At 45.0% G+C, this 20,231-nt stretch overlaps 1 protein-coding gene and 1 non-coding gene across 2 annotated transcripts; one reads left to right on the top strand and one right to left on the bottom strand.

The window, feature by feature from the left end:
• Positions 1-10,357: 10,357 nt before the first annotated feature.
• LOC109780886 (probable transcriptional regulator SLK3) lies at positions 10,358-18,625 on the top strand. Its single transcript, XM_020339480.4, has 10 exons — positions 10,358-10,543; positions 12,096-12,912; positions 12,993-13,118; positions 13,586-13,634; positions 14,467-14,681; positions 14,827-14,895; positions 16,463-16,563; positions 16,706-16,799; positions 16,950-17,019; positions 17,291-18,625. Exons 2-10 carry the CDS (start codon positions 12,199-12,201, stop codon positions 18,355-18,357), a joined length of 2,505 nt encoding a protein of 834 aa, XP_020195069.1. The 5' UTR covers positions 10,358-10,543; positions 12,096-12,198; the 3' UTR covers positions 18,358-18,625.
• Positions 18,626-19,091: 466 nt separating this feature from the next.
• On the bottom strand, positions 19,092-19,252 carry LOC120970018 (U1 spliceosomal RNA). The gene has a single exon (XR_005764790.1). It is a non-coding gene; the product is annotated as a U1 spliceosomal RNA (small nuclear RNA).
• Positions 19,253-20,231: the final 979 nt, after the last annotated feature.

The following is a 20,231-nucleotide window of genomic DNA, read 5'->3' as shown; positions in this document are numbered from 1 at the left end:
GTCAGAAATCGCATTCAATTGCAGCACTTATTCTGCAAGAATTAGGGGGAAGATCCCTTAACTTGGCTTCGTTCTTGATACAACATGTAACGAGGTATTTTTTTTTTCTTCTCATCTTTGTGGTAAACTTGCTTGAAAGCCGGGAGTGACAGAGTGCTGGCTGTCTGAGATCCCACACTATAGTTGAAGTGCTTGCGAGCTGATTGTAATAGAACTATGATTCATCAATAAAATACATGATTAGATGCAAAATAAAAAAAGGTGTCACATGGAGCCGAACTAGGCAGGTGGGAGACAAGATAAACTAGTACTCCCTCCGTTCAATAATGTAAGACCTTTTCATGTAGTATAAAACAGTGTCAAAAAAAAAACGGAAGGAGTATTTATTAGACAATTTTGCTAAATGATGTAACATCTGGGATGAAATATGAGGGAAAAACTGAAAATTACTTCTAGGATTCGAGCCATGAATGATTAAGGACGCCGATATCCACCACACGTGTGGTATATTTGACATGCGCCCACACACGGTGTGTGGTGTGAGCAGGAGGCAGCCCACACGGGCTGTATGGGCGGACATTAGAATTGCCCACACGTGTGGGCGCGGCTACTTCGTGCCACACGCCCAACAAGTACTACTCATCTCCATCCCGCGCGTGTGGCACGAAGCAAAAATGCCCACACGTCCTGGCGCACCTACGTTAGGTACCCCGCGGGATGACGATTTAGTTGCCATCCTGGTTGGCAGATGTAGTTATCCGGGATGGCAAGTGTAGTTGTAAAAGCATGGCAACTCTATCTGTTTTGGTTAACTATAGTTGCCATGTCTAATTTATGATAGTTGCCGTGTATAATCAAACCGTAGTTGCCGTGTGTGATTAACTACTTGCCACATAGGGTCAAACAGTAATTGTCATGTGTGTTTATCTAGTTGTCACGTGTGGTCCAACCATAGTTGCCATGTATTGTTAATCACAGTTGTCATGTGTGTTTATCTAGTTGCCACGTACGTGCAACTGCAGTTGCCGTCTAGCAAAGAAGCACAGTTGCCATGTGTGTTTACCTAGTTGCCATGTTCGCGTAACTACAGTTGGGAGTGTCGTGTGGGCGAAAAGTAGTTCGCCCGCACGCGCATGAACTAGGTGGTGGCTGTGTGGGCAGAAACTTGTTCGCCCACACAGCGCAGCTGGCAAACAGCGTGGTGCGGGCGTGTGGGCAAACTCTCCAACGCCCACACACCAGCCCCGTCCTACGTGGCACACCAAATTCACCTTTTCGTGTCAAGATTCATGCAAAAGACAATGAACGACGATCCAGGCGTGTGGACGAGTTGAGAAACGTCCATACGTGTGGGCGTTAGTATATCCGATGATTAAAGACATGTAAGACAGAGACGGTTCTGTTATTGTTCAGGGCGCGGATCGGTCAGAATGACGGTCAAGCGCTTCCGTTGCACGGCCGGAATCTGCTCCACCTGATCGGGCCCCATCTTGATCCTTTTTCCCACAGCACCGACCTCAACGTCTGTGCGTCTCTTAAGCGTTCCGACGGCTGGACCCCGTCGGCGTTCTTGATCCTGGCCTTGAGGCTCGCCACCGTGTCTCCGGCCGAGACCTCCAGCGCGATGCGGTTGGGGTGCTTGGGCTGGTTGGGTTTCGGGAGGACCACCAAGATCTGCATCTTCTTCAGCTCGTACAGCTTCCAATCCAGCCGTCGTGTATGAGATGTATTGTTCACCCAGATTCGGATATATATATATATATATATATATATATATATATATATATATATATATATATATATATATATATAAGTCTTATAGAATCCTAACCTCTCACGGTTGTATACGTACGCGGCTATATATGGAGTACAATCCATGGCTAAACCGCTAAATAAACGCTGCTAAAAAACACTTTCCCTTTTATTATGGGCGACGCTACGCGTCCGCCGGCCGATGTTTAGATTTTATCCGTCGCCTCGACTGCCATTGGATGGTTGAACTGATAGCCGCCAGATCTAGTGTCCGTACCCCGCATGCCCACTCATTATTTCCCGCAACAAACGCTTTGTTGCGGAAACAATACTATTGCCCCCGACCCCGATAGAGTTGCGCCTCGCGCGGCGCCACCGGCAATCCGCCGCAAAATCAGCCTGCCGCCGGCGTGCAGGAACTAAATTGAAGTTTCTGCAACACAATGGTGCATCATGGTTGGATCTGACGCAAATCGAGCTCACCGAGGGGGGGGGGGCTGCTTCGAGAACAGCCGCAGCCTCTACTCCAGCATGACGGTGATGAGCTCCCACGATGGGCACTCCTTTAACGATTTCTGCAACTGAAGCTATGTTTCTGAAACATGCGTCGTGTTGCAATGCTTGGCCTCGTACGCTCTAACATCGTGTGCCCCTCCAATGCTTTCTGCAACCGGGGCTATGTTTCTGAAGCAAGACGCATGTTGCAGAAAAAAAAATCGCTGTCGAATCATTTTTTTTCTGAAACAAGACCTGTGTTGCAGAAACTTTCTAAAATAAGACCCTGTTGCTGACAAAAAACTTCACCACTGAATCTTTTTTTTATTTCTGAAACAAGATCTTTGTTGCAGAAACCGCCGATCTCTTAATGGTACCTGCTTGAGTTGATGCCGGCGACCGCCCATCTCGAGCAAGTCGTCGTCGCCACCGTGGTGGATAAGGCCTGGTGGCCCAATGCCTTGCGCCACCGCGCCCGTCCGCCGGCTCCCAAATCCAGCCGCTCGCCCTCTAATCCAGAGGGGCCCCGAAACCCCCGTACTATTACCTAGTTGCAGGAATGATTGTCTTGAAACAACATGTGAGTTGCAGGAAAACAGATGTGACTTACAGATGAGCCCCCCTACTGTTACCCAGTTGCAGGAATGACTGTCTTGAAACAACAGGTGAGTTGCAGGAAAACAGACGCGGCTTCGACGGACGCGAGAACGTTGTCGACCGTCTGATGAACACACGATCAAACGGCCACGGAGCCAGCGGACGGTGCGCGTGATCGGCCGGTAGAAGGTAAGCTTTTTCCTTTTATTATCCTACTAGATTTGTTTTTGAGCAATCAACCACTTTATTAAGCACTAATAATGTCTCTAATACACATAATATCTAGAGTGGTAATAAGCCAAACATGGCGGCCCCTAGCTAGAGTAGTTGCCGCCTTCGCAAGATCATGAGCTTCGTGGTTTGCCCCCTTCCTTCATGGATGATTCAGTATAGTTTCTCCGCTTGGAATGAATCTCCTTGATGACCGCCAACATTCCCCTGAACTCACCCTTTAAATGATTCATCGTAGCAGCACAATTAGTAACAATGTACATACTCGAAATGTTCAGGTCTTCAGCTAGATAAAAGGCTTCACAGCAAGCATACGCTTCCAGAATCTCTAGATCGATGACCCCTTAGGATGTCACGGATGCACCAATATATCTACCTTGACCGTCTCCAAAAATAGCAGCGCAAGCGCCTCCATTCTCATGTCTGGATATGGCTGCGTCCACATTAATCTTGGGTAATCCATACGGGGCCATCAATCACTTTCTCCGCACTGAAACCTTTGGCGTTCCTCCATATCGATTCTTGCTCGGGATCATATCAAGATCCTCCATATATTTATTAATAAAATTCATTGTGGACAGAGGACTCTGGAATATTTGTTCATGCCTCGCCCACCATATAGCCCACATGGTTACCAGAACCTTAGCGAATTTCTTTTACTCCATAGAATCTTTACTAGATAGAGTAGACTAGACTGCCGATATTCATTAAAAAAACGAGAATGGGCCAAGAATTGATATGGAGGAACGTTTCTGTTGTTGGCCATCAGCTGGCTACACAAGTGCCACGGTGAGCCACTCCAGCTCCTCTCCTTCCCCTGCTCTACAATGCTCTGTTTCATGGGTTTCTCTACTGTTTGTGCTTAATTATATTAGCTCACTAGATAATTACCCGCGCGTTGCAGCGGGACATTTGCTCCAAAATACTTGTTGAAGAGGTGTGCACAAAACTGGAAAATAATATATAGCGACAAATAGTAATAAACAATTGTGTGAGCTATTCACCACAAATTTTCACACCTTGATTTCTAAAATGTTTATCCTAAAATTAAAGGTTAAATGAGATTTGACACTAATTAGTGCGTACATAGTAATAAGATTGTCCGAAGAAATACTTGAATTTTTGAAAAACATTATGAAAACTTGCCTAGCTAGCCTTTCTGAAAAACGAAACAAATCTGTGCAATCTGAAATCATTGCTCATCATCGGTCATGTTTCTTCATGTGTAATTATACTCAGCCACGGTGAGAAATACAATTTTCCTGCCTGCAAAAAGTTGTTATTGAGCAATATTGAAGATGAAGATGACTGAAAAGCTAAAAGCACTTAAGTGTAGCAATAGAAATATAGAATATGCAGGAACCAAGAATAAAAAAATAGACTCGCTGAACTTGAAAGTGCTATAACTGCTAGTGCTAGCGCTTGTGCCATCGTGGGATCAACTTGCGGGTCGCGCACATAGTTGAGGCTCTATGCAACCATTCTGGTGACGTTGAAGATGCTCCACCGAAGCAGTCCATGTCAACCGCCATGACATGCTGAGGCCAAGGCGGACTTCTGCACCTGCTCCTTCTTCCCCGCCCAAAAAGGATGCGAGCGAGACTAATCCACACCCGGTCCGATCACTCTGGTTACAACTGGAACCGATCTCCACAATTTCCCCAACAGCGGCCGAGCTAGTTTTGCCGGAACGTTGAGAGAGGAGGAGCAAAAAGGCAAAGCGGCACCACATCCGCCATCTCGGTCTCGACGGCCACCGGCAACGGAACCGCAACTCAAAAGAGCCCGGAGAGGCGTCAAAAGCGACGTGGACGGGCGGTGGTGCTCAGACCACACACGTGGAGATCGCCTCCTCGCCGCTGCACTCGCTCTATGGTATTGGTAGCGAAGGGAAAAGATTGATCCTTTTTATGGAGAGAGAGCTGGAAACGGAAAGCACGACATCTAACACCGCCATTCCTTTGAGCTTTGATAACAAAGAGTGTCCCTGCACTGTGACCTCTATGATTGCGAATAAGCTCTTATTCTCCCTCAGAGAGGTGACTTGTTTGGCGCAGTCGACTCCATACCTTTGGCTCAACTACGACCTATGTCTGATTCCTTGCTGAATAAGTTACGAGACTTAGTAGATAGGATGAATTGATGACTGTGCAATGCTTGGAATCGAGAAAATGTGGATTGATTATATCATGTTGTACTGTGATGTTTTTGATGACTTAAATCTTATATAATCTTGCTTCTTTTTATTGTCAATTATTGCCTATGGTTAAGGCAATGCATTGCCACTTCTGTCATAGTTATACATTCCTTGTTTTTTTAGTGTCCGGCTTCTGTGGCGTCTTCCGATGGTCCTGTCGCCGTGCAACGGTGGTGGCGATGTTTGGCATCGGCTACAAAATAGCCAAGGTGAGCTCCTCTCCTTTCAGCTCAGGATATGCTATGAGTTCGTGCCCGTCGAGCCAATGATCTAGTGCTTACCCACATGGACACATATCTCAATAGATTTTAGAATGCTCTGGAATCTAGAAATCGGCGTTACATTCAGACCTCTAACACCGCCATTCCTTTGAGCTTTGATAACAGAGAGTGTCGCTGCACTATGACTGCGAATAAGCTCTTATTCTCCCTTGGAGAGATGACTTGTTGTTTCGCTTGGTCGAGTTCATACCTTTGGCTCAACTACAACCTATGTCTGATTCCTTGCCGCGATTGAGCTTTCGAGAAGTTCTTGGCAATGGAGCAGAGAAGGAGAGCCTGGGTAAAATCGATTTACCACTTCCTTGTTATAGGTTAGTAAAAGGCCAAGGGTCTCCACGCCGCGCTGTAAAAATCGCCAGTTCCCAACATACCGTGTCATATATGCGAGCGAGGATTAAGGGATTGCGTTGATGATATCACTGGAACCTCGGAGCACGATCTCTTTATTGACAAGTCGTGCCAATAGAAACGTTCTCGAGTCGTGACATGCTCAGTAATAACTATTGACAAGACGACTCTGCTCCACCACAAGTGGTGGCGGTTCGGTTCTCGGCCATAAAGTTGTGAGGGCTCAGCCCACTCACCTGCCTACCCACGTGGCAGGCCTTCGCAGTTAAGCGAAAGAAGTCTTTGGACCAAGTAAAAATAAAACTACCTAAAGGAGGGCTTTGTTAAAGCAGGGACATCACACGCCGACCAGAGAAGATATGGCGGCTCCGAAACCTTGGATCTAGATGCTGACGGGTTGTAGGCACCAAGGTGAGGCAACACACGTCCCCGCCGCCACCGTCCGCCTTAAGGCCTCCTCCGAAGACGCCAAGGGAGGGAGTAGCAGAGACGAAGGCTAGGAGCGAGGACGCCTGCAACCTCCGGAGTGGTTATGTGTTTATAACCATGGGTGAACTGATTATGGGTATCTTTTGGTATTTATCTAAGTTAACTTGAATTGCACATTACCAACTGTTAGCTCGTTTAACCACCATCTTATTTTCTTCTCTAAAAAAGCAACGTAGCCACGCACATGGGCTTCCCAACGGGCGCGGCGCCGCACCTCCGCCTGCTAGTCTCCCTTTAATTACCGGCACGTCCGCGTTTGGCTACTCGTATTAGGTATATGCGAAAGTGGTCATAATCGTTTTCACTTCCCGTAACGGCTCAGAGCTACCATGGAACATAAGCGGGTCGAGGGTTTTCCTCATGTAGCCAGAAACCTAGCCGCCGCCACAGGAGAGCCGCTCCTTCCCGCGCCGTCTTCCAGCGGCTCTCCTCCGTCGGCGATCTTTTGGTCGTCAGTGGTGAGGGGGGTCGCCGGATCCCGCGCGTGTGGATCGTTTATAGCTTTAGGTCTTAGGGCCCAAGAAGCTTAGGGTTTTGGATCGTTCGACGTCTTGGCTTCGGCGGCGATGCTGAATAAAGAAGCCCCGTATTCTTCTTCAGCGAGGCGATCGTCTCTATGGTCGGTGAAGGATCTGGGAACCAGTCTGTTCAAGCGGGGATGTCATGGCGGCGGCGGCATCCTTGTAGTGGACATGTGTCCTCGGGCTCCGCCGTTGCGACGGCGTCTGCTCCAACGTCGGCGCGAAGCTTGGGAGGTAGTCGAGGAGCGGATGCAGATTGTGGTCTGCATCAACGACATCTGGATTGGTTTCCTCCTACGACGTCTTAGTCATGTGGGGGTGCCAGATATGGAGTTCGATGGCGTGTCCGGGGTGTTGCCCCGGTCTGATTCGTTCAACGGCAATGGTTTCGCCTTTGGCGAGCCACCTTGGAGGTCCGCAAAGCTGCATATCAGCGATGTAGCCGCGTTGAGCTCGGGTGAGAAAGTGATTCGTCATTTTTATCTTTCAGTGGCTGCTATGGTGGTGCCGGAGGCAGGTGATGGGCGTTGGTGCCAAGCTCAGAGACGTTCTGCTATCTTTTCAGTTTTGTCATGTCGGTCTTTATGTGACTTGTACTTTAATCTTTATGATATGAATGAGACACATATTGCCATGCAAAAAAAATCGTTTTCACTTGAGAAAAAACTAGTTTTCCTTTGTGTGAGTAATAAAAAATAAAATGGACCGACGAGTCAACGACAACTGTCGTTATCGATTGAGGAAATAACCGCTGTACGTGTACGGGGACCAAGCTACTACAATAAACTTCCTGAAATCTTAAACGCGCAGCTGCGCTCGTTCGTCGTGGCTGGCGCACGCGCTACACGACAAGAAATTATATGCTCCTGTCTCCCGCCTTTCTCTCGCACGTGGTCCCAATACACAGCCCACAGAAAGGAATTAACGCACAGAAAAAGGAGCTGGTCCATCGTGTCTCAGTGCGCCCATCCATGTCGTGATTTCCCAACAAGATCCCATGTTGCATGCATTTAATTTGTGTTTTCAAAATTTCAAAAACCTATAACTTTTGAACCAATCATCGAAACTCAAATTTGTTTTCACGGCTAGGTTCCACGCGACGAGCTCTTCAAAACTAGATCCCATATGAGTATGTTTTGACTAACTTTTTTTATGAGTAACTTTGAGTGAAACGGAAGCAACTTTAGTACTATAGGAAAGCAACTTACTGCCAGTCTGCATAGGATGACTGTGTATCATCGAAAATCCCTTTGAAGTTAGCTAGCTTCACCTCTAAGTTTCCTACCATAACTAGTTTAGTTTTGCCTCTAGGCAACTTAGTTTTCGAGCTAGGCTAACATTTATCCTAGTTTGCGAATAGCTTAACATCATCTTAGTTGCATAAAATACTTTTCGGTATGTTAAGCAACTTAGTTTCATAGATATGCAACATAGTAACACTTATGGATAACTTTTCAATTTTATTGTAGGCAACTGAAAAAGTAATGTCAGGCAACTAAGCATCACTGTTAGGCAACTTCAGAGTGTTTGTAGGCAATTTAGGAAAACAATAATAAGCAAGGGCACAATTTTTGCATGCCATGACTAACGAGTAGCTTAACATCATCCTAAGTTGCCCATATATGGAAAGATTCATCTACTATAGTATGTTGATGTTTCATGAACTCGTCTGACAACCATATGAACCCAACGATGACATAACATGCATTAATTTCAGTACAAGGAAATTCCAAAAGGCTATAACTTTCAAACTGCGTGTTGAAATTATGATCCGTTTTCATCATTGGGTTCCTCGTGATGAACTCTTCAAAACTAGATCCCATATGAATATGTTTTGATGCTTTTTTAAAGCAACTTTGATGCTAGATGAGGCAACTCTAGTGCTAAACTGGAGCAACTTTAATGCTAGATGAAGTGCATTGTGTGTGTTAGTGATTCACTACTAGCCTACTAATAGTTGTGTGCAATAGTCTAATGGATGGTTATCATGGTTGTTAAGTTGCATACATCAAAAACTAAGTTGTCGATAGTTTAGTTGCCTACGATACTATGAAAGTTGCTTACCGCAGAGTGGAAAGTTGTCTAACATGGCTTCTAAGTTGCCTGCCTCGGAAACCAGGTTGCCTGTATTGCTACGAAGTTGCCTACACACCCCAATTGCCTAAAATAGTATGAAAGTTGTTCATCAAGGGACCTAAGTTGCCTACAATGTTGAAAAGTTTTTCTGGGATATATGTTGTCTATCATGATTTCAAATTTCGAAACTATGTGGAGATGGATGGTGTGATAGCATTATTCTTTCCTTTTCTGGGGGAGTCTGTCGGCCAACGCTATCGAGCACGTGGGTGTTACTGGTTGCATAAGTAGGGACATATGATAAGTTGCATAGGGGGTGATGAGAAGTTTCATAGGGGCGGATCAGACAGTTGCCCACAAGCCTACACAAGTTGTTCATAATTTTTGCATGAGTTGCCCATGAAAATTATTGAAATCTCCAGATATAATGATGAAAAACACGCATGAGTTGCTTGTTGAATGCATTGGAGTTGCACAAAAACACCCCAAAAGTTGCTAACATTTTTGTGTGATACTCGGGTTTCATAATGATCTTAAAATGCCAGTCATCTGAGCATCACCGATAGGTAACTTCATAGTGTTTTAGGCAACTTAGGAAAAACACAATGATAAGCAGCCTCATAATTGTAGGCAACTAATTTGCAAAGTTAGACAACTAAGCAGTAATGATAGGTAACTAATTATCAATAGCAGGTAACTGGACATCAATGGTAGGTCAATTTCATAGTATTGTAGGTAAGCGGGCATCACTGATAGGCAGCTGAATATCCATGGTAGGCAACTGAGCAACCATGGTATGCCAGTTGTGATAATTTTAGCATTTTTTACACAAACCAACCTAATAGACAGTCCTTCCAGGCAAAAAAAAGAAGTTACTTTCCTGTAGCACTAAAGTTGTCTCTATCGTACCCAAAGTTGCCTCGAAGAAAAGATCGATGAAACCTATCTATATGAGATCTAGTTTTGAAGAACTCGTCGCGAGAAATCCAGCTGTGAAAGCGAAATTAGATTTCGATACTTAAATCAAATGTTATAGATTTTTAAATTTTTTGAACCTCCAAATAAATGCACATGGGACAAGATTCCTTTTTTGATGAGCTACATCGGGCGCACCAGCAGGTCTTTCCATATTTGAAAGAGCGCTCGATCCCACCAACGGGCGCTCGCGCGCCTGCTAGCCACGCGCACGGGGACTTTAAAGGAGAAAAACTTACACCGCTCCTCTGACCCGCGCGCACGCCACCGCTCACCGGAAGGCGGGGCCCCGTCGGGGGAGCCCGCGTGTCGGCGCCACGCTCCACGTGCACGCGGCCCCCTCCGCCACGGCCGACACCTGGGCCGGGAGCCCAATCCTGCCGCGCCGCGCACGCGGCCCCGAGCCGAACCCCCACGCGCGAGCGATCCCGATCCGACGGCCGGGGCCGCTTCAAGGGCGGTCAAAGCGGGCCGGGTCCCGGTCGGTCGCCCACCCGTCCCGCAGACCCAGGCAAGGCGAGGAACGAACTGAAGCAGAGGAGGAGCGACTGGAGCAGCCCGGCCGTCGGCCGCCGGCGAAGGTGAGGTCCTTTCCCCGCTCTCCGGCCACCGCTCCAACGCCGCGAAATCTCTCCGCCCGCGCTCCTCCTCCCGCGGTGGTTCGTCCGCGCTCGGGCGTCCCGGGGGAGCTTCTTTTTTTCCGTTTCTTGGGCCCGGGGAGAGGGGTCCCGGCTCCCCCCAATGCAGCTTCCGCCCGGCCACCGGGCGGATTTTGTTCGGGAGTCTACCGCCCTCTCTTTTTCCCTCTGTGGGGGCGGATTGCGTCCGCGCAGGGCGAGTAAGGCTAGGGTTTTACCCGCGGCGGCTCGGGGACGAAAGATTTGGGGATTTTTGTGCTCTGCTGGCCCCCTTAGCGCGGATGGTAGAGTTGGTAGAGGGGTCGAGGCTGTTTCTCGTTCATTATCTGTGGCTTATGCTGTGTGGCAGGAGAATCTTGTTCCAGCACTTTAGCCTGTTGGAGGGATCTGCCAATTGTGTGCTTCTAGTTCCATCTACTTCTTGTTCTCATATCCCCTCTTGTTTTTTTTAATAAATAGTAGTTTTTTATGTGCATTCCATCACGGTGTTAATTTTAGTTCCTAAGCTTGATGCCAATAAGCAAGGTTCTTCAAGGTGTTGGTGGTAGATTCTTATTCTAGCACTTTAGCTGTAGGAGGGATCTGTCTTTTGTGTGTGCATCTAGTTTCAGCTCCTGCTTGTTCTCATATCCCCTCTTTTTAAAAGAAATACTAGTTTTTTATGCGCATTATGCCAGAGTGTTGTCAGTTAGTGGTAGGTTGTAGTGTGAATGTTTGTGTTAAAATTTGTTTCCTTAGCTTGATTCGGAAGATAATAGTCTTGACAGTCGGTCACTAGTGCTTGGTGAAAGCTGATATAGACCAAAAAAGCAGAAGGATCACCTCCTGTGTTTGAAATGTCTAGCCTTGGAGGAGTTCACTAGTTGCAGAAGCTAAAAAAGCAGTAACTTTCCGTCGATGTCCACACAGATATTGCAGAATATTTTTGACACCTTTCATGGTTCCTTGTTAGTGATTTAAATTCCTAGTGATTCTCTTAATCAACATTTAAAAGAAATACATAATAAATTCTCCTTTCTATGCTGCGCAATAAAAATATGTCCTTCGAATTTCACATGATTCTCTGGCTAGGTAAATTTCTGTTCATTAGACTGACCCTGTGATGAACTTGATCCTCCTGTAGATGCTATTTACCAAATCGAATCTATTTGTTGTTCTTTTGTTTTGTGCGTTGCTGAGTTTCATTGTATCCGTGGGTTGGTTTGTAACTCAAATTTAAGAAGTTCATATTCTTCATCTTTGTTCTGCCTTGTTTTCTGTCTACTATTGTTCTTCTGAATTTTGACATTGGTTACATTATTACAGAATTCCTTTTGTAAGTTCAAATTAATGTATCTCACCTGTTAGCTCTGAGCAGCACTAGCATTTTTACGTCAGCTAGTTCGATATCTAATGGACGGAGAACACAAAGGCTGCTCTAGTGTTGAGATTTAGAATTTAGAATCAGGACATTGTTCCAAGTATTTACTGATAATCACACTTTTTAATTTTCCAGCTAGAATATCTGAATAACCTCAGTAGCATCCATCGAGTGGTGTTCTTTGCCAATAAGCAAGATTCTTCAAGGTGATGGTTGAATCGCAACACTGCTGATCTCCATGTCTGTGGCTCCACACTTCAATCTTGGACTTGTTCCCAGGGACATGAATGGTGGTATTCCAGTTAGTTCTGCAAATTCCTCTGGGCCAAGTATTGGTGTTAGCTCTTTGGTGACCGATGGCAACTCATCACTCTCTGGAGGTGCCCAGTTTCAGCATAGTACGAGCATGAATGCTGACTCATTCATGCGCCTTCCTTCCTCACCAATGTCATTTTCATCCAATAACATATCTGGCTCGTCCGTCATTGATGGGTCCACCATGCAGCAAAGTCCACCCCAAGAGCAGATGCAGAAACGGAGATCATCTAGTGCAACATCACAACCTGGAATTGAGGCTGATGGTGCATTTCATGGTCAGAAGAAGCCAAGGGTTGATATTAGGCAAGATGATATCCTGCAACAGCACTTGATTCAGCAGCTGCTCCAAGGTCAGAGTTCTCTTCATTTCCAGGGCCAACATAACCCACAGCTTCAAGCATTAATCCGGCAGCAGAAACTGGCACATATTCAGCAGCTACAGCAGCATCAGTTGTCGCAACAATTTCCTCAGATTCAGCAATCTCAAGTTGGCATACCTCGACAGCCGCAGTTGAGGCCGCCGCTAGCACAGCCTGGGATGCAACTACCTGGGCCTGTTAGGACTCCTGTCGAGAGCGGGCTTTGTTCTCGAAGGTTAATGCAGTATTTGTATCATAAGCGTCAGCGTCCAGAGGTGAGAGTCTCTTCATTATATACATTGATTAGAAGACGTGAGCCATTGAAATATCAGTTTACTCACATATTGTCTTGTAGAATAATCCCATAACATACTGGAGGAAGCTTATTGATGAATATTTTGCACCACGAGCAAGAGAAAGATGGTGTGTGTCATCATATGAAAAAAGAGGGAATTCTCCAATTGCTATTCCGACAGCTCAGGTTAGTTGAAAGTTTTCACCTGAAATTTCCGTCGAATACTTGAAAGTTGCCATGTCCAACATCACTTTCATATTGATGTTCAAAATAAAGTTATTTAACATCTCCTTAAGGCTCTGCTAGGATCATTGAACACTTTGATTATGAAGTATCTTTGATGGTAGTGAGGAACACCATACTTGTATTGTACTCCCTCCGTCCCAAAATAAGTGTCTCAACTTTGTACTATCTTGAGCTTGAGACACTTATTTTGGGACGGAGGGAGTAGCTGGCAATGGCTATTGTAATCTGTCATGCAATAATTAATATGATTGTAAAATATGTGCCATGTAACGAATCCATTGTAAGCTGATAAAGCTGATTCTTTGTCTAGTCTGCATATATGGTCAATAGCAAGGGTAGTTATCCTTCTATGGTAGATAAAATCTATGAAATCATCTATCACATGGTCATATTTCTCCTTGTTACAGGATACATGGCGTTGTGATATTTGTAATACACATACTGGGAAAGGATATGGTAAGTTGATTTCTGGCTAAGTTTGCTCAATCCTTCTCCATGGCTGCTTCTGGAAGATGAATGCTGTTTTCTTATGGGATTATTCTGTAATAATCACCAAATTCAGTATTCTTGTAGTTCGTGCGAAAACAGTTAAGCATGATAACTTGTATAGGTTGTGTTACTCAAGCATGCTATAATTTTCTTTAGTTGTACATAACACCTTATCATAAGGAACTCTTGGAAAGATGGTAGTGTTGCAGTGTGTGGTTTTGGCTTTGCATTTCTTCTACAGCAACGTTTTGTTTATGTAATCCTGCACTTTGCTCCTCCTGTTTTTTGGTGTACACCTTAACATCTCCTTTTCGGGCTCTTTCTGTTTTGCTCCTTCAGTGTGTTACTCAGACTAGAAAACACACATGTGCATGTGCAATGCGCATTTACATATCTTATGTTTTGTATAGTATATAGTATATACTCACATATGAAAGAAAACCATATCTAAAATATAAGTCACCTAATTTTTTGGACTTATTCTGCCATAAACACCCCCAAAGCAAAAATAAGGATAGTAGGCTAAAAATTAAGTACTCCCTCTGATACAAAGTTGTACTAAGTCAGCAACAATTAATATGGATCAGAGGGAGTAATAATCTTCTTTTTGTTTGCAAAAAAATTTAGTAATCTGGAGGCCGTTAATAGTGTAAAAATATTTGTGGACGGTTCAAATCGGAAGTATACCAGCAGCCTAACTTGTACTTTAATTTGTACATATTTTAGTTCATTTTCTGTATTTATATCAAAATGTATCTCTTTGAGCTTACCCCTTTCATTTCTTATATCCATCTTACAGAGGCTACCTACGAAATACTTCCTAGACTCTGTCAAATTCGATTTGACCATGGTGTTGTAGATGAATATCTATTCCTTGACGTGCCCAATGAATTCCGGTTGCCCAATGGATTACTTCTCCTGGAGCATACCAAAGTTGTTCAGAAGAGCATCTATGATCATCTACATGTTACGCACGAGGGGCAACTGAGAATAATATTTACTCCGGAACTAAAGGTATGTTGCTAGATGTAGTAGCTTGCCCATGCCATGGCACCCATGTCTTGGGTGCCTTATTTTGTGGACTATTTGTGAGCATCTGGATGTTACAAATGAGGTACAAACAAGAACCATTCTTATCTGCTGATTGCTGCCTATGCAGATTATGTCTTGGGAGTTCTGTTCACGACGGCATGACGAGTATATCACTCGCAGGTTTCTAGCACCACAGGTATTAGACGCTCTTCCTGTTTTGCACATTTGGAAATCATCTGTTCTTTTCTTCGACATTTCTCTCTATATATATTTTACTTATGTAGCAGTAGCAAATGTGTACCTAATTATAAATCTGAATCTGTGTGATAATCACACCCTCACATTCTCCTGCTGGACAAGTCTACAAATCACTTTTTTAAGAAAACGCAAAAGATTTTTGCGTTTCATTTCATTAAAGAGGAAGGGTTTGAGTTACAATCCTCCTAGGAGGCAATTAGCCAATTACAGAGCCAAAATATGAAATCAGTGGACGTCCCAGGTCTGGGGGATGACAGCCCCAAGTCCCAGCGCACTGCCGCAAGCCCAAAGGGCTGCCTCTTCCTTGATCTTCGTCACCAGGGCATGGACCGAGGGGCGGCCTCTATCAAAGGCACAGTTGTTTCGGTGCTTCCAAAGCATCCAGGAGAGCAGAGCCGCGGAGGCGAGACCTTTGTGCATTGGCTTGGGGGTAAGCTGCCGCGCGGAGTGCCACCAAGCGTTGAGTGGTGTCTCGCTGTCGGGGGGTGGGTGGCAGGGTATCCTTAGCCAGGCCAGTCTCGTACCATACCTGCTGAGAGAAGGGGCAGGTGAGGAGGTGGTGCTTGGTCGCAGAGGGGGCAAGGCGGTCCACGGCCCACACCAATCAAGGTGGGCCAGCAAGAACCTGTCGCGCGGTTTACAAATCACTTGGACATGGAAAGTTCTGATGCTTTGGCAGTTGCTCTGGATGAATTCACGAAGGAAGTCGAACAGTAATGCTGCTCATAATCATATTGACCCGCACATTCCTTATTCTTTGTAGAATGAGCTGGTTTCTTCTCCTGAAATCCCATGTATTACTAGCAGCTTTTGTTTGCTTTGGTCTGCAGAATATGGTTTTTCATATGTGTAATATCGATCTTTATGGCCAAGATGAGTTTTTTGTGTGTGCCTTTTCTATGTTACAAGATACTGGTAATCTGGTATTGTTTCTTTTCTATGATTTTGTGCAAAACTATCGTACCATGGGTGGTATACCTCCATATTGCATTTTCTCATGTTAGCTTACTAAATAGTTACCATTATATATGTTGAGCTAATAGCGCCAGATTCTAATTAATGAAATGCTTGGTGATTGGAACGAGCCATGCCAGGTGTGTGTTTTCAACCAGCTGTCTAAGAGTACTGGTTCTTTGTTGGAGAACAGGCTGTGTAGATAAAAATTCGATATTTATTGACTACATGAAATTAGATATTATGTGTTATGGCTGCTGAATTTTGGAATCATTATTGGCAGAAGCTATTTCTTGTTTTGCTATGTTTTGAGGAACTTAAGTTGTTTAGCATAGTGAAACTGCTTTTCTTTTCATCATCTGCTGCTTCAAGGTGCAAAGTGTGGATACGACATTTTTGTTACTCTAAAAGCTTGTGTTTTGGTCAATTTCAGTCTTTTGATGTGTGGCTTCTGCTTTCCAGGCAATTATGCAAGACCAGTCTGCAAACTATAAATCTTTTAATTTTGGCACCTTTGTATATTTCTTACATACATGCTTCTATTTTATCAGGTTAATCATCTGCTGCAAATTGCCCAGAAGTATCAAGCTGCTGCCAATGAAAGTGGGCCTGCTGGGGTATCGACCAATGATGCACAAGCCATTTGCAACATGTTAGTAAACCTAGCATGCATTGCTACTTTATAATTCATTTGCTTCTTACAGTTCCTTTTGGCATTATAAATCACAGACATAAGAGCTAGCTTTCTGTTATATTCTAATCAATGTGAGGAATTTTTTTGGTTGTTCTCAAAGGTTTGCGTCAGCATCACAACAACTAGCGAAAAATCTAGACCACCACAGCTTAAATGAACATGGGCTTTCTAAAAGATACGTTCGGTGCTTGCAGGTAATCAGGGTCCCCTTTGTAGTATTTATCCATGTCTTCCCTCGATATTATCTGAAAATTACTTTGATCTTTTACTTAGTTATATTGGATGCTTCTTTCCCTTATATGATTCTGTCTACAGTGTGTTGATTGCTTCTGTGCTCTTCTCAGATATCAGAGGTGGTGAATAACATGAAGGACTTGATTGATTTCAGCCACAAGAACAAGCTTGGCCCTATAGGTATGACCATGCACATTCACCAATCAGCATCATCTTAAGTGTTCACCTGGGTGCTGAATTATATTTTTGTAAAACAGTTTCTTCATGACCAATGATTTGTCTGTAGTTTGCATCAGACTGTAGAACTAGGCATACTATTTGTGTTCACTTCTTTGAAAAACAGCCGATCTTTTTCCCTAGAAGATTCAGCAATGTTCTGATGCTCAGCTCTTCCTGTTTTGACCAAGTGATCTCTGGTGTAAATTGCTTAATGGTTTGCCTGTAACTGCAGAGAGCCTGAAGAACTATCCCAGACAAAACGGGCCAAAGCTTACAATGCAGAACATGCATGAGGCAAAGGGGGCCAACACAGAAATTAGCACCCATGGGAATAACGAGGCCCCAGGTGTCGGAACCGTTAGTAGCAGTCTGCAGAATGCCGTGGCACAAAATAACTACCAGAGTATGCTGAGAAGCTCAAGTGCAAACCAGGGTTTGCTTCAGCAGGAGGCGTCACAGAATGCCGCAGCACTAAACAATTACCAGAGTATGCTTAGAAGCTCAAGCGCAAACCAGGGTTTGCTTCAGCAGGAGGCGTCCCAGAATGCCGCAGCACTAAACAATTACCAGAACATGCTTAGAAGCTCAAGCGCAAACCAGCTTCAGCAGGAGGCATCGCAGAACGCTGCGGCGCTGAACAATTACCAGACCATGCTCAGGAGCTCGAGCGCGAACCAGAGCTTGCTTCAGCACGAGGCATCAAGTATGTTTAAAGGTCCTACAGGAATGCACAATGGCGTTCAGCTGGAAGTGTCCAGATCCTTCCGTGCGGGTCAGCTTGGGCAGTTCCAGCAGCATCCCATGTCGTTTCAGCAAGCCATGCCCCAGCATCAGCAGAACAGTTTCGGGGCTGGTGCGAGCACACAGTACCAGCAGCACCTTATCCAGCAGCTGCTGCAAGAAGCCAAGAGTAGCAACAGCCGTGTAATGGCGCAGCAGCAGCAGCAGCCTCCTAGCGTGTCGGGACCCGTGATCACCAACAACCCTGCTAGTGGAGACCAGGCACATCAGATGAATAACGGAGCCGTGAAGGGTGCCGCTCCAACAGGTACGACAGGGCCCAGCAATCTGATCAACAGTGGAGTCGGCATCGTCCAACGATGCAGCAGTTTCAAGTCAGTGAGCAGCAACCCGGCTGCCGGCGTGGCTGCTTCCGGCGGCAACCCAGCGAGTCCCAAGCCGGCGGAGTCCATGCATGAGGAGGACGAGCTCGACCATCTCATCAGCAGCGAACTCGCGGAGAGCGGGCTGTTCATGGGGGAGCAGCAGGGTGGCGGCGCGTACTCGTGGAACATGTGATGGGAGGGACCGTGAAATCTCTCAACCTAAAGTTTCTCTCTACTCCCTGAGTCGTGCTTGATGTAAAATCGCCGCAAGTTATTCGGAGTTTTTCTTCTTTTCTTTTGAGCTTTCGTGCTGCGCTGACTGGAACAGTTTCTGATGATCATGCACTGATTGAACCTTCAGTTGTGTGAGTGTGAGGGATCTGGCTGGGAAAGTTGTTGAGAGTAGTACACTGCAACCCAGTGTTATCAAGTAAGGAATGCCATGCTCTGTGTTGTTGTCATTGTGCTGCATTCTTACTGATTTTCTTCTGGCCCTCGGAAGAAAATATACTCTCTTCTTTCCTTATTGGGTTTCAGTTCGAATTGCCTCTTGTTTAAACTAATAATTTGTACACCATGAACGGATGCAAACTTAAAATTCTTGTTTCATCTTCCTAAATTGGAGCGATGAATGCAGAATTGGGTCCCTTTGGGAACTAAATTGGAACGATACAAAGAAGATTAGCATCGCGCTTGTGCAATGATGCAGAATCAGAGATAAATAGTGGTTGCGTTCAATCTTGGGATGCACATTGAAGATGGCGTGAATTCTCGCCTCGTAAGCATTGTCGCCCATCTGAATACCAGGTGTACTAGTTGGATTGGCTGCAAAATTTTTTATATCTCTTATTCTCTCAGAGGATTTCAAATCAAAATTTCAAAATCTTAGTGCAAAAAAAGAAAACCAAAATTTACATTTTCGATTTGGCAAGGGCCACGCTAAGGCGTATCCCAGGTACCACAAATTAAAACGTCCACCCTCCCATTTGGAGAGACGGTAGATCAACGCACTCACCAGATGCAATATGAGCCATTGATCTAGGCCACGATAGTTCTTGATCAGCCGTCAACCCCGTCCAGGTAAGTAAGTTGCAACGTCGCACCTAGCGGCCCGCTCTCCTCTAATCTTCGTGTGGCGTCGATGTGATACTAAACGGAGCATGAGCGCTGCTGGGACGTGGGCCTATCTCGTGTTGGATCTGTGACTACTAATGGGCTCTGGATGGCCAGGAACTTGAATGGCCGCTTGCTCTGCTGCCAGTGACACTCAAGAATTCGATCGGTGTTCATTTTTTCTTTTCTTTTTTTGCGATGCGGAATACGATCGGTGTTTGCATGGTGTATGAAACAGTTTCCGACGATGGACTGATGGAACCTTCAATCATGTGAGAGTGTGAGTGATCTGGCTTAGAAATTCCAGAGCAGTGCTGCCCATTGTTATGGCCCTCAGAAGAAGATACATTTTTTTTTTCTTGTTAATTTTCAATCCAATCTCCTCGTTCTGACATTCCCTTGTTGATCGACCAGTGAAAAGATACTTCTCAAGCCACAACTCCATGATCGGCAGTTCTATAAGCTGGTAACTAATTATTAGTTCCTCACACCTCATTATTCGGTTGATAGGGAAAATAGATAAATATGTTGATCTCATTTATATCGAGACACATTCACATATGTGCAAAGACGGCATTTGAAGTTGAATCATGATATCAACTCAGACATAGCACCTATAACCGCTAGTTAACCAATCATGACCCCCAAGGATTTGGTTGGCAGAGGGGTATTTCAAGCCATCGTAATATTGAAAATTCATAGTCGTTTACAATGAACTAATAAAAATCAAATTGTCTATGGCACATGGTATTTAAAAACTAACGATTACAATTAATCTATCATGCTTGATCTTTGGATTATATATGGCTGGAATTAGTTGAGGCAACATCTTAGTTTGTTGCAACATCATAATTGTCGGAACATCATAGTGTGGATACAAACAAGTTAAAGTTCAGTTACCTAGACAACACCTTGATTCAGTGTTTGATTCCAAACATCAAACTATCTGAGCCT

Source organism: Aegilops tauschii, chromosome 7, assembly GCF_002575655.3.
Source record: "Aegilops tauschii subsp. strangulata cultivar AL8/78 chromosome 7, Aet v6.0, whole genome shotgun sequence".
NCBI classification, from domain to species: Eukaryota; Viridiplantae; Streptophyta; class Magnoliopsida; order Poales; family Poaceae; genus Aegilops; species Aegilops tauschii.
The sequence above is the reverse complement of the archived record's forward strand: the minus strand, read 5'-3'. Positions and strand labels throughout refer to the sequence as shown.

Excerpts from the sequence above, each read along its gene's own strand:
- LOC109780886 (XM_020339480.4), top strand. The coding sequence starts at position 12,199 with ATGTCTGTGGCTCCACACTTCAATCTTGGACTTGTTCCCAGGGACATG. Across the intron at positions 12,913-12,992 it reads ATAAGCGTCAGCGTCCAGAG|AATAATCCCATAACATACTG; the intron begins GTGAGAGTCTCT and ends ATTGTCTTGTAG. Across the intron at positions 13,635-14,466 it reads ACATACTGGGAAAGGATATG|AGGCTACCTACGAAATACTT; the intron begins GTAAGTTGATTT and ends TCCATCTTACAG.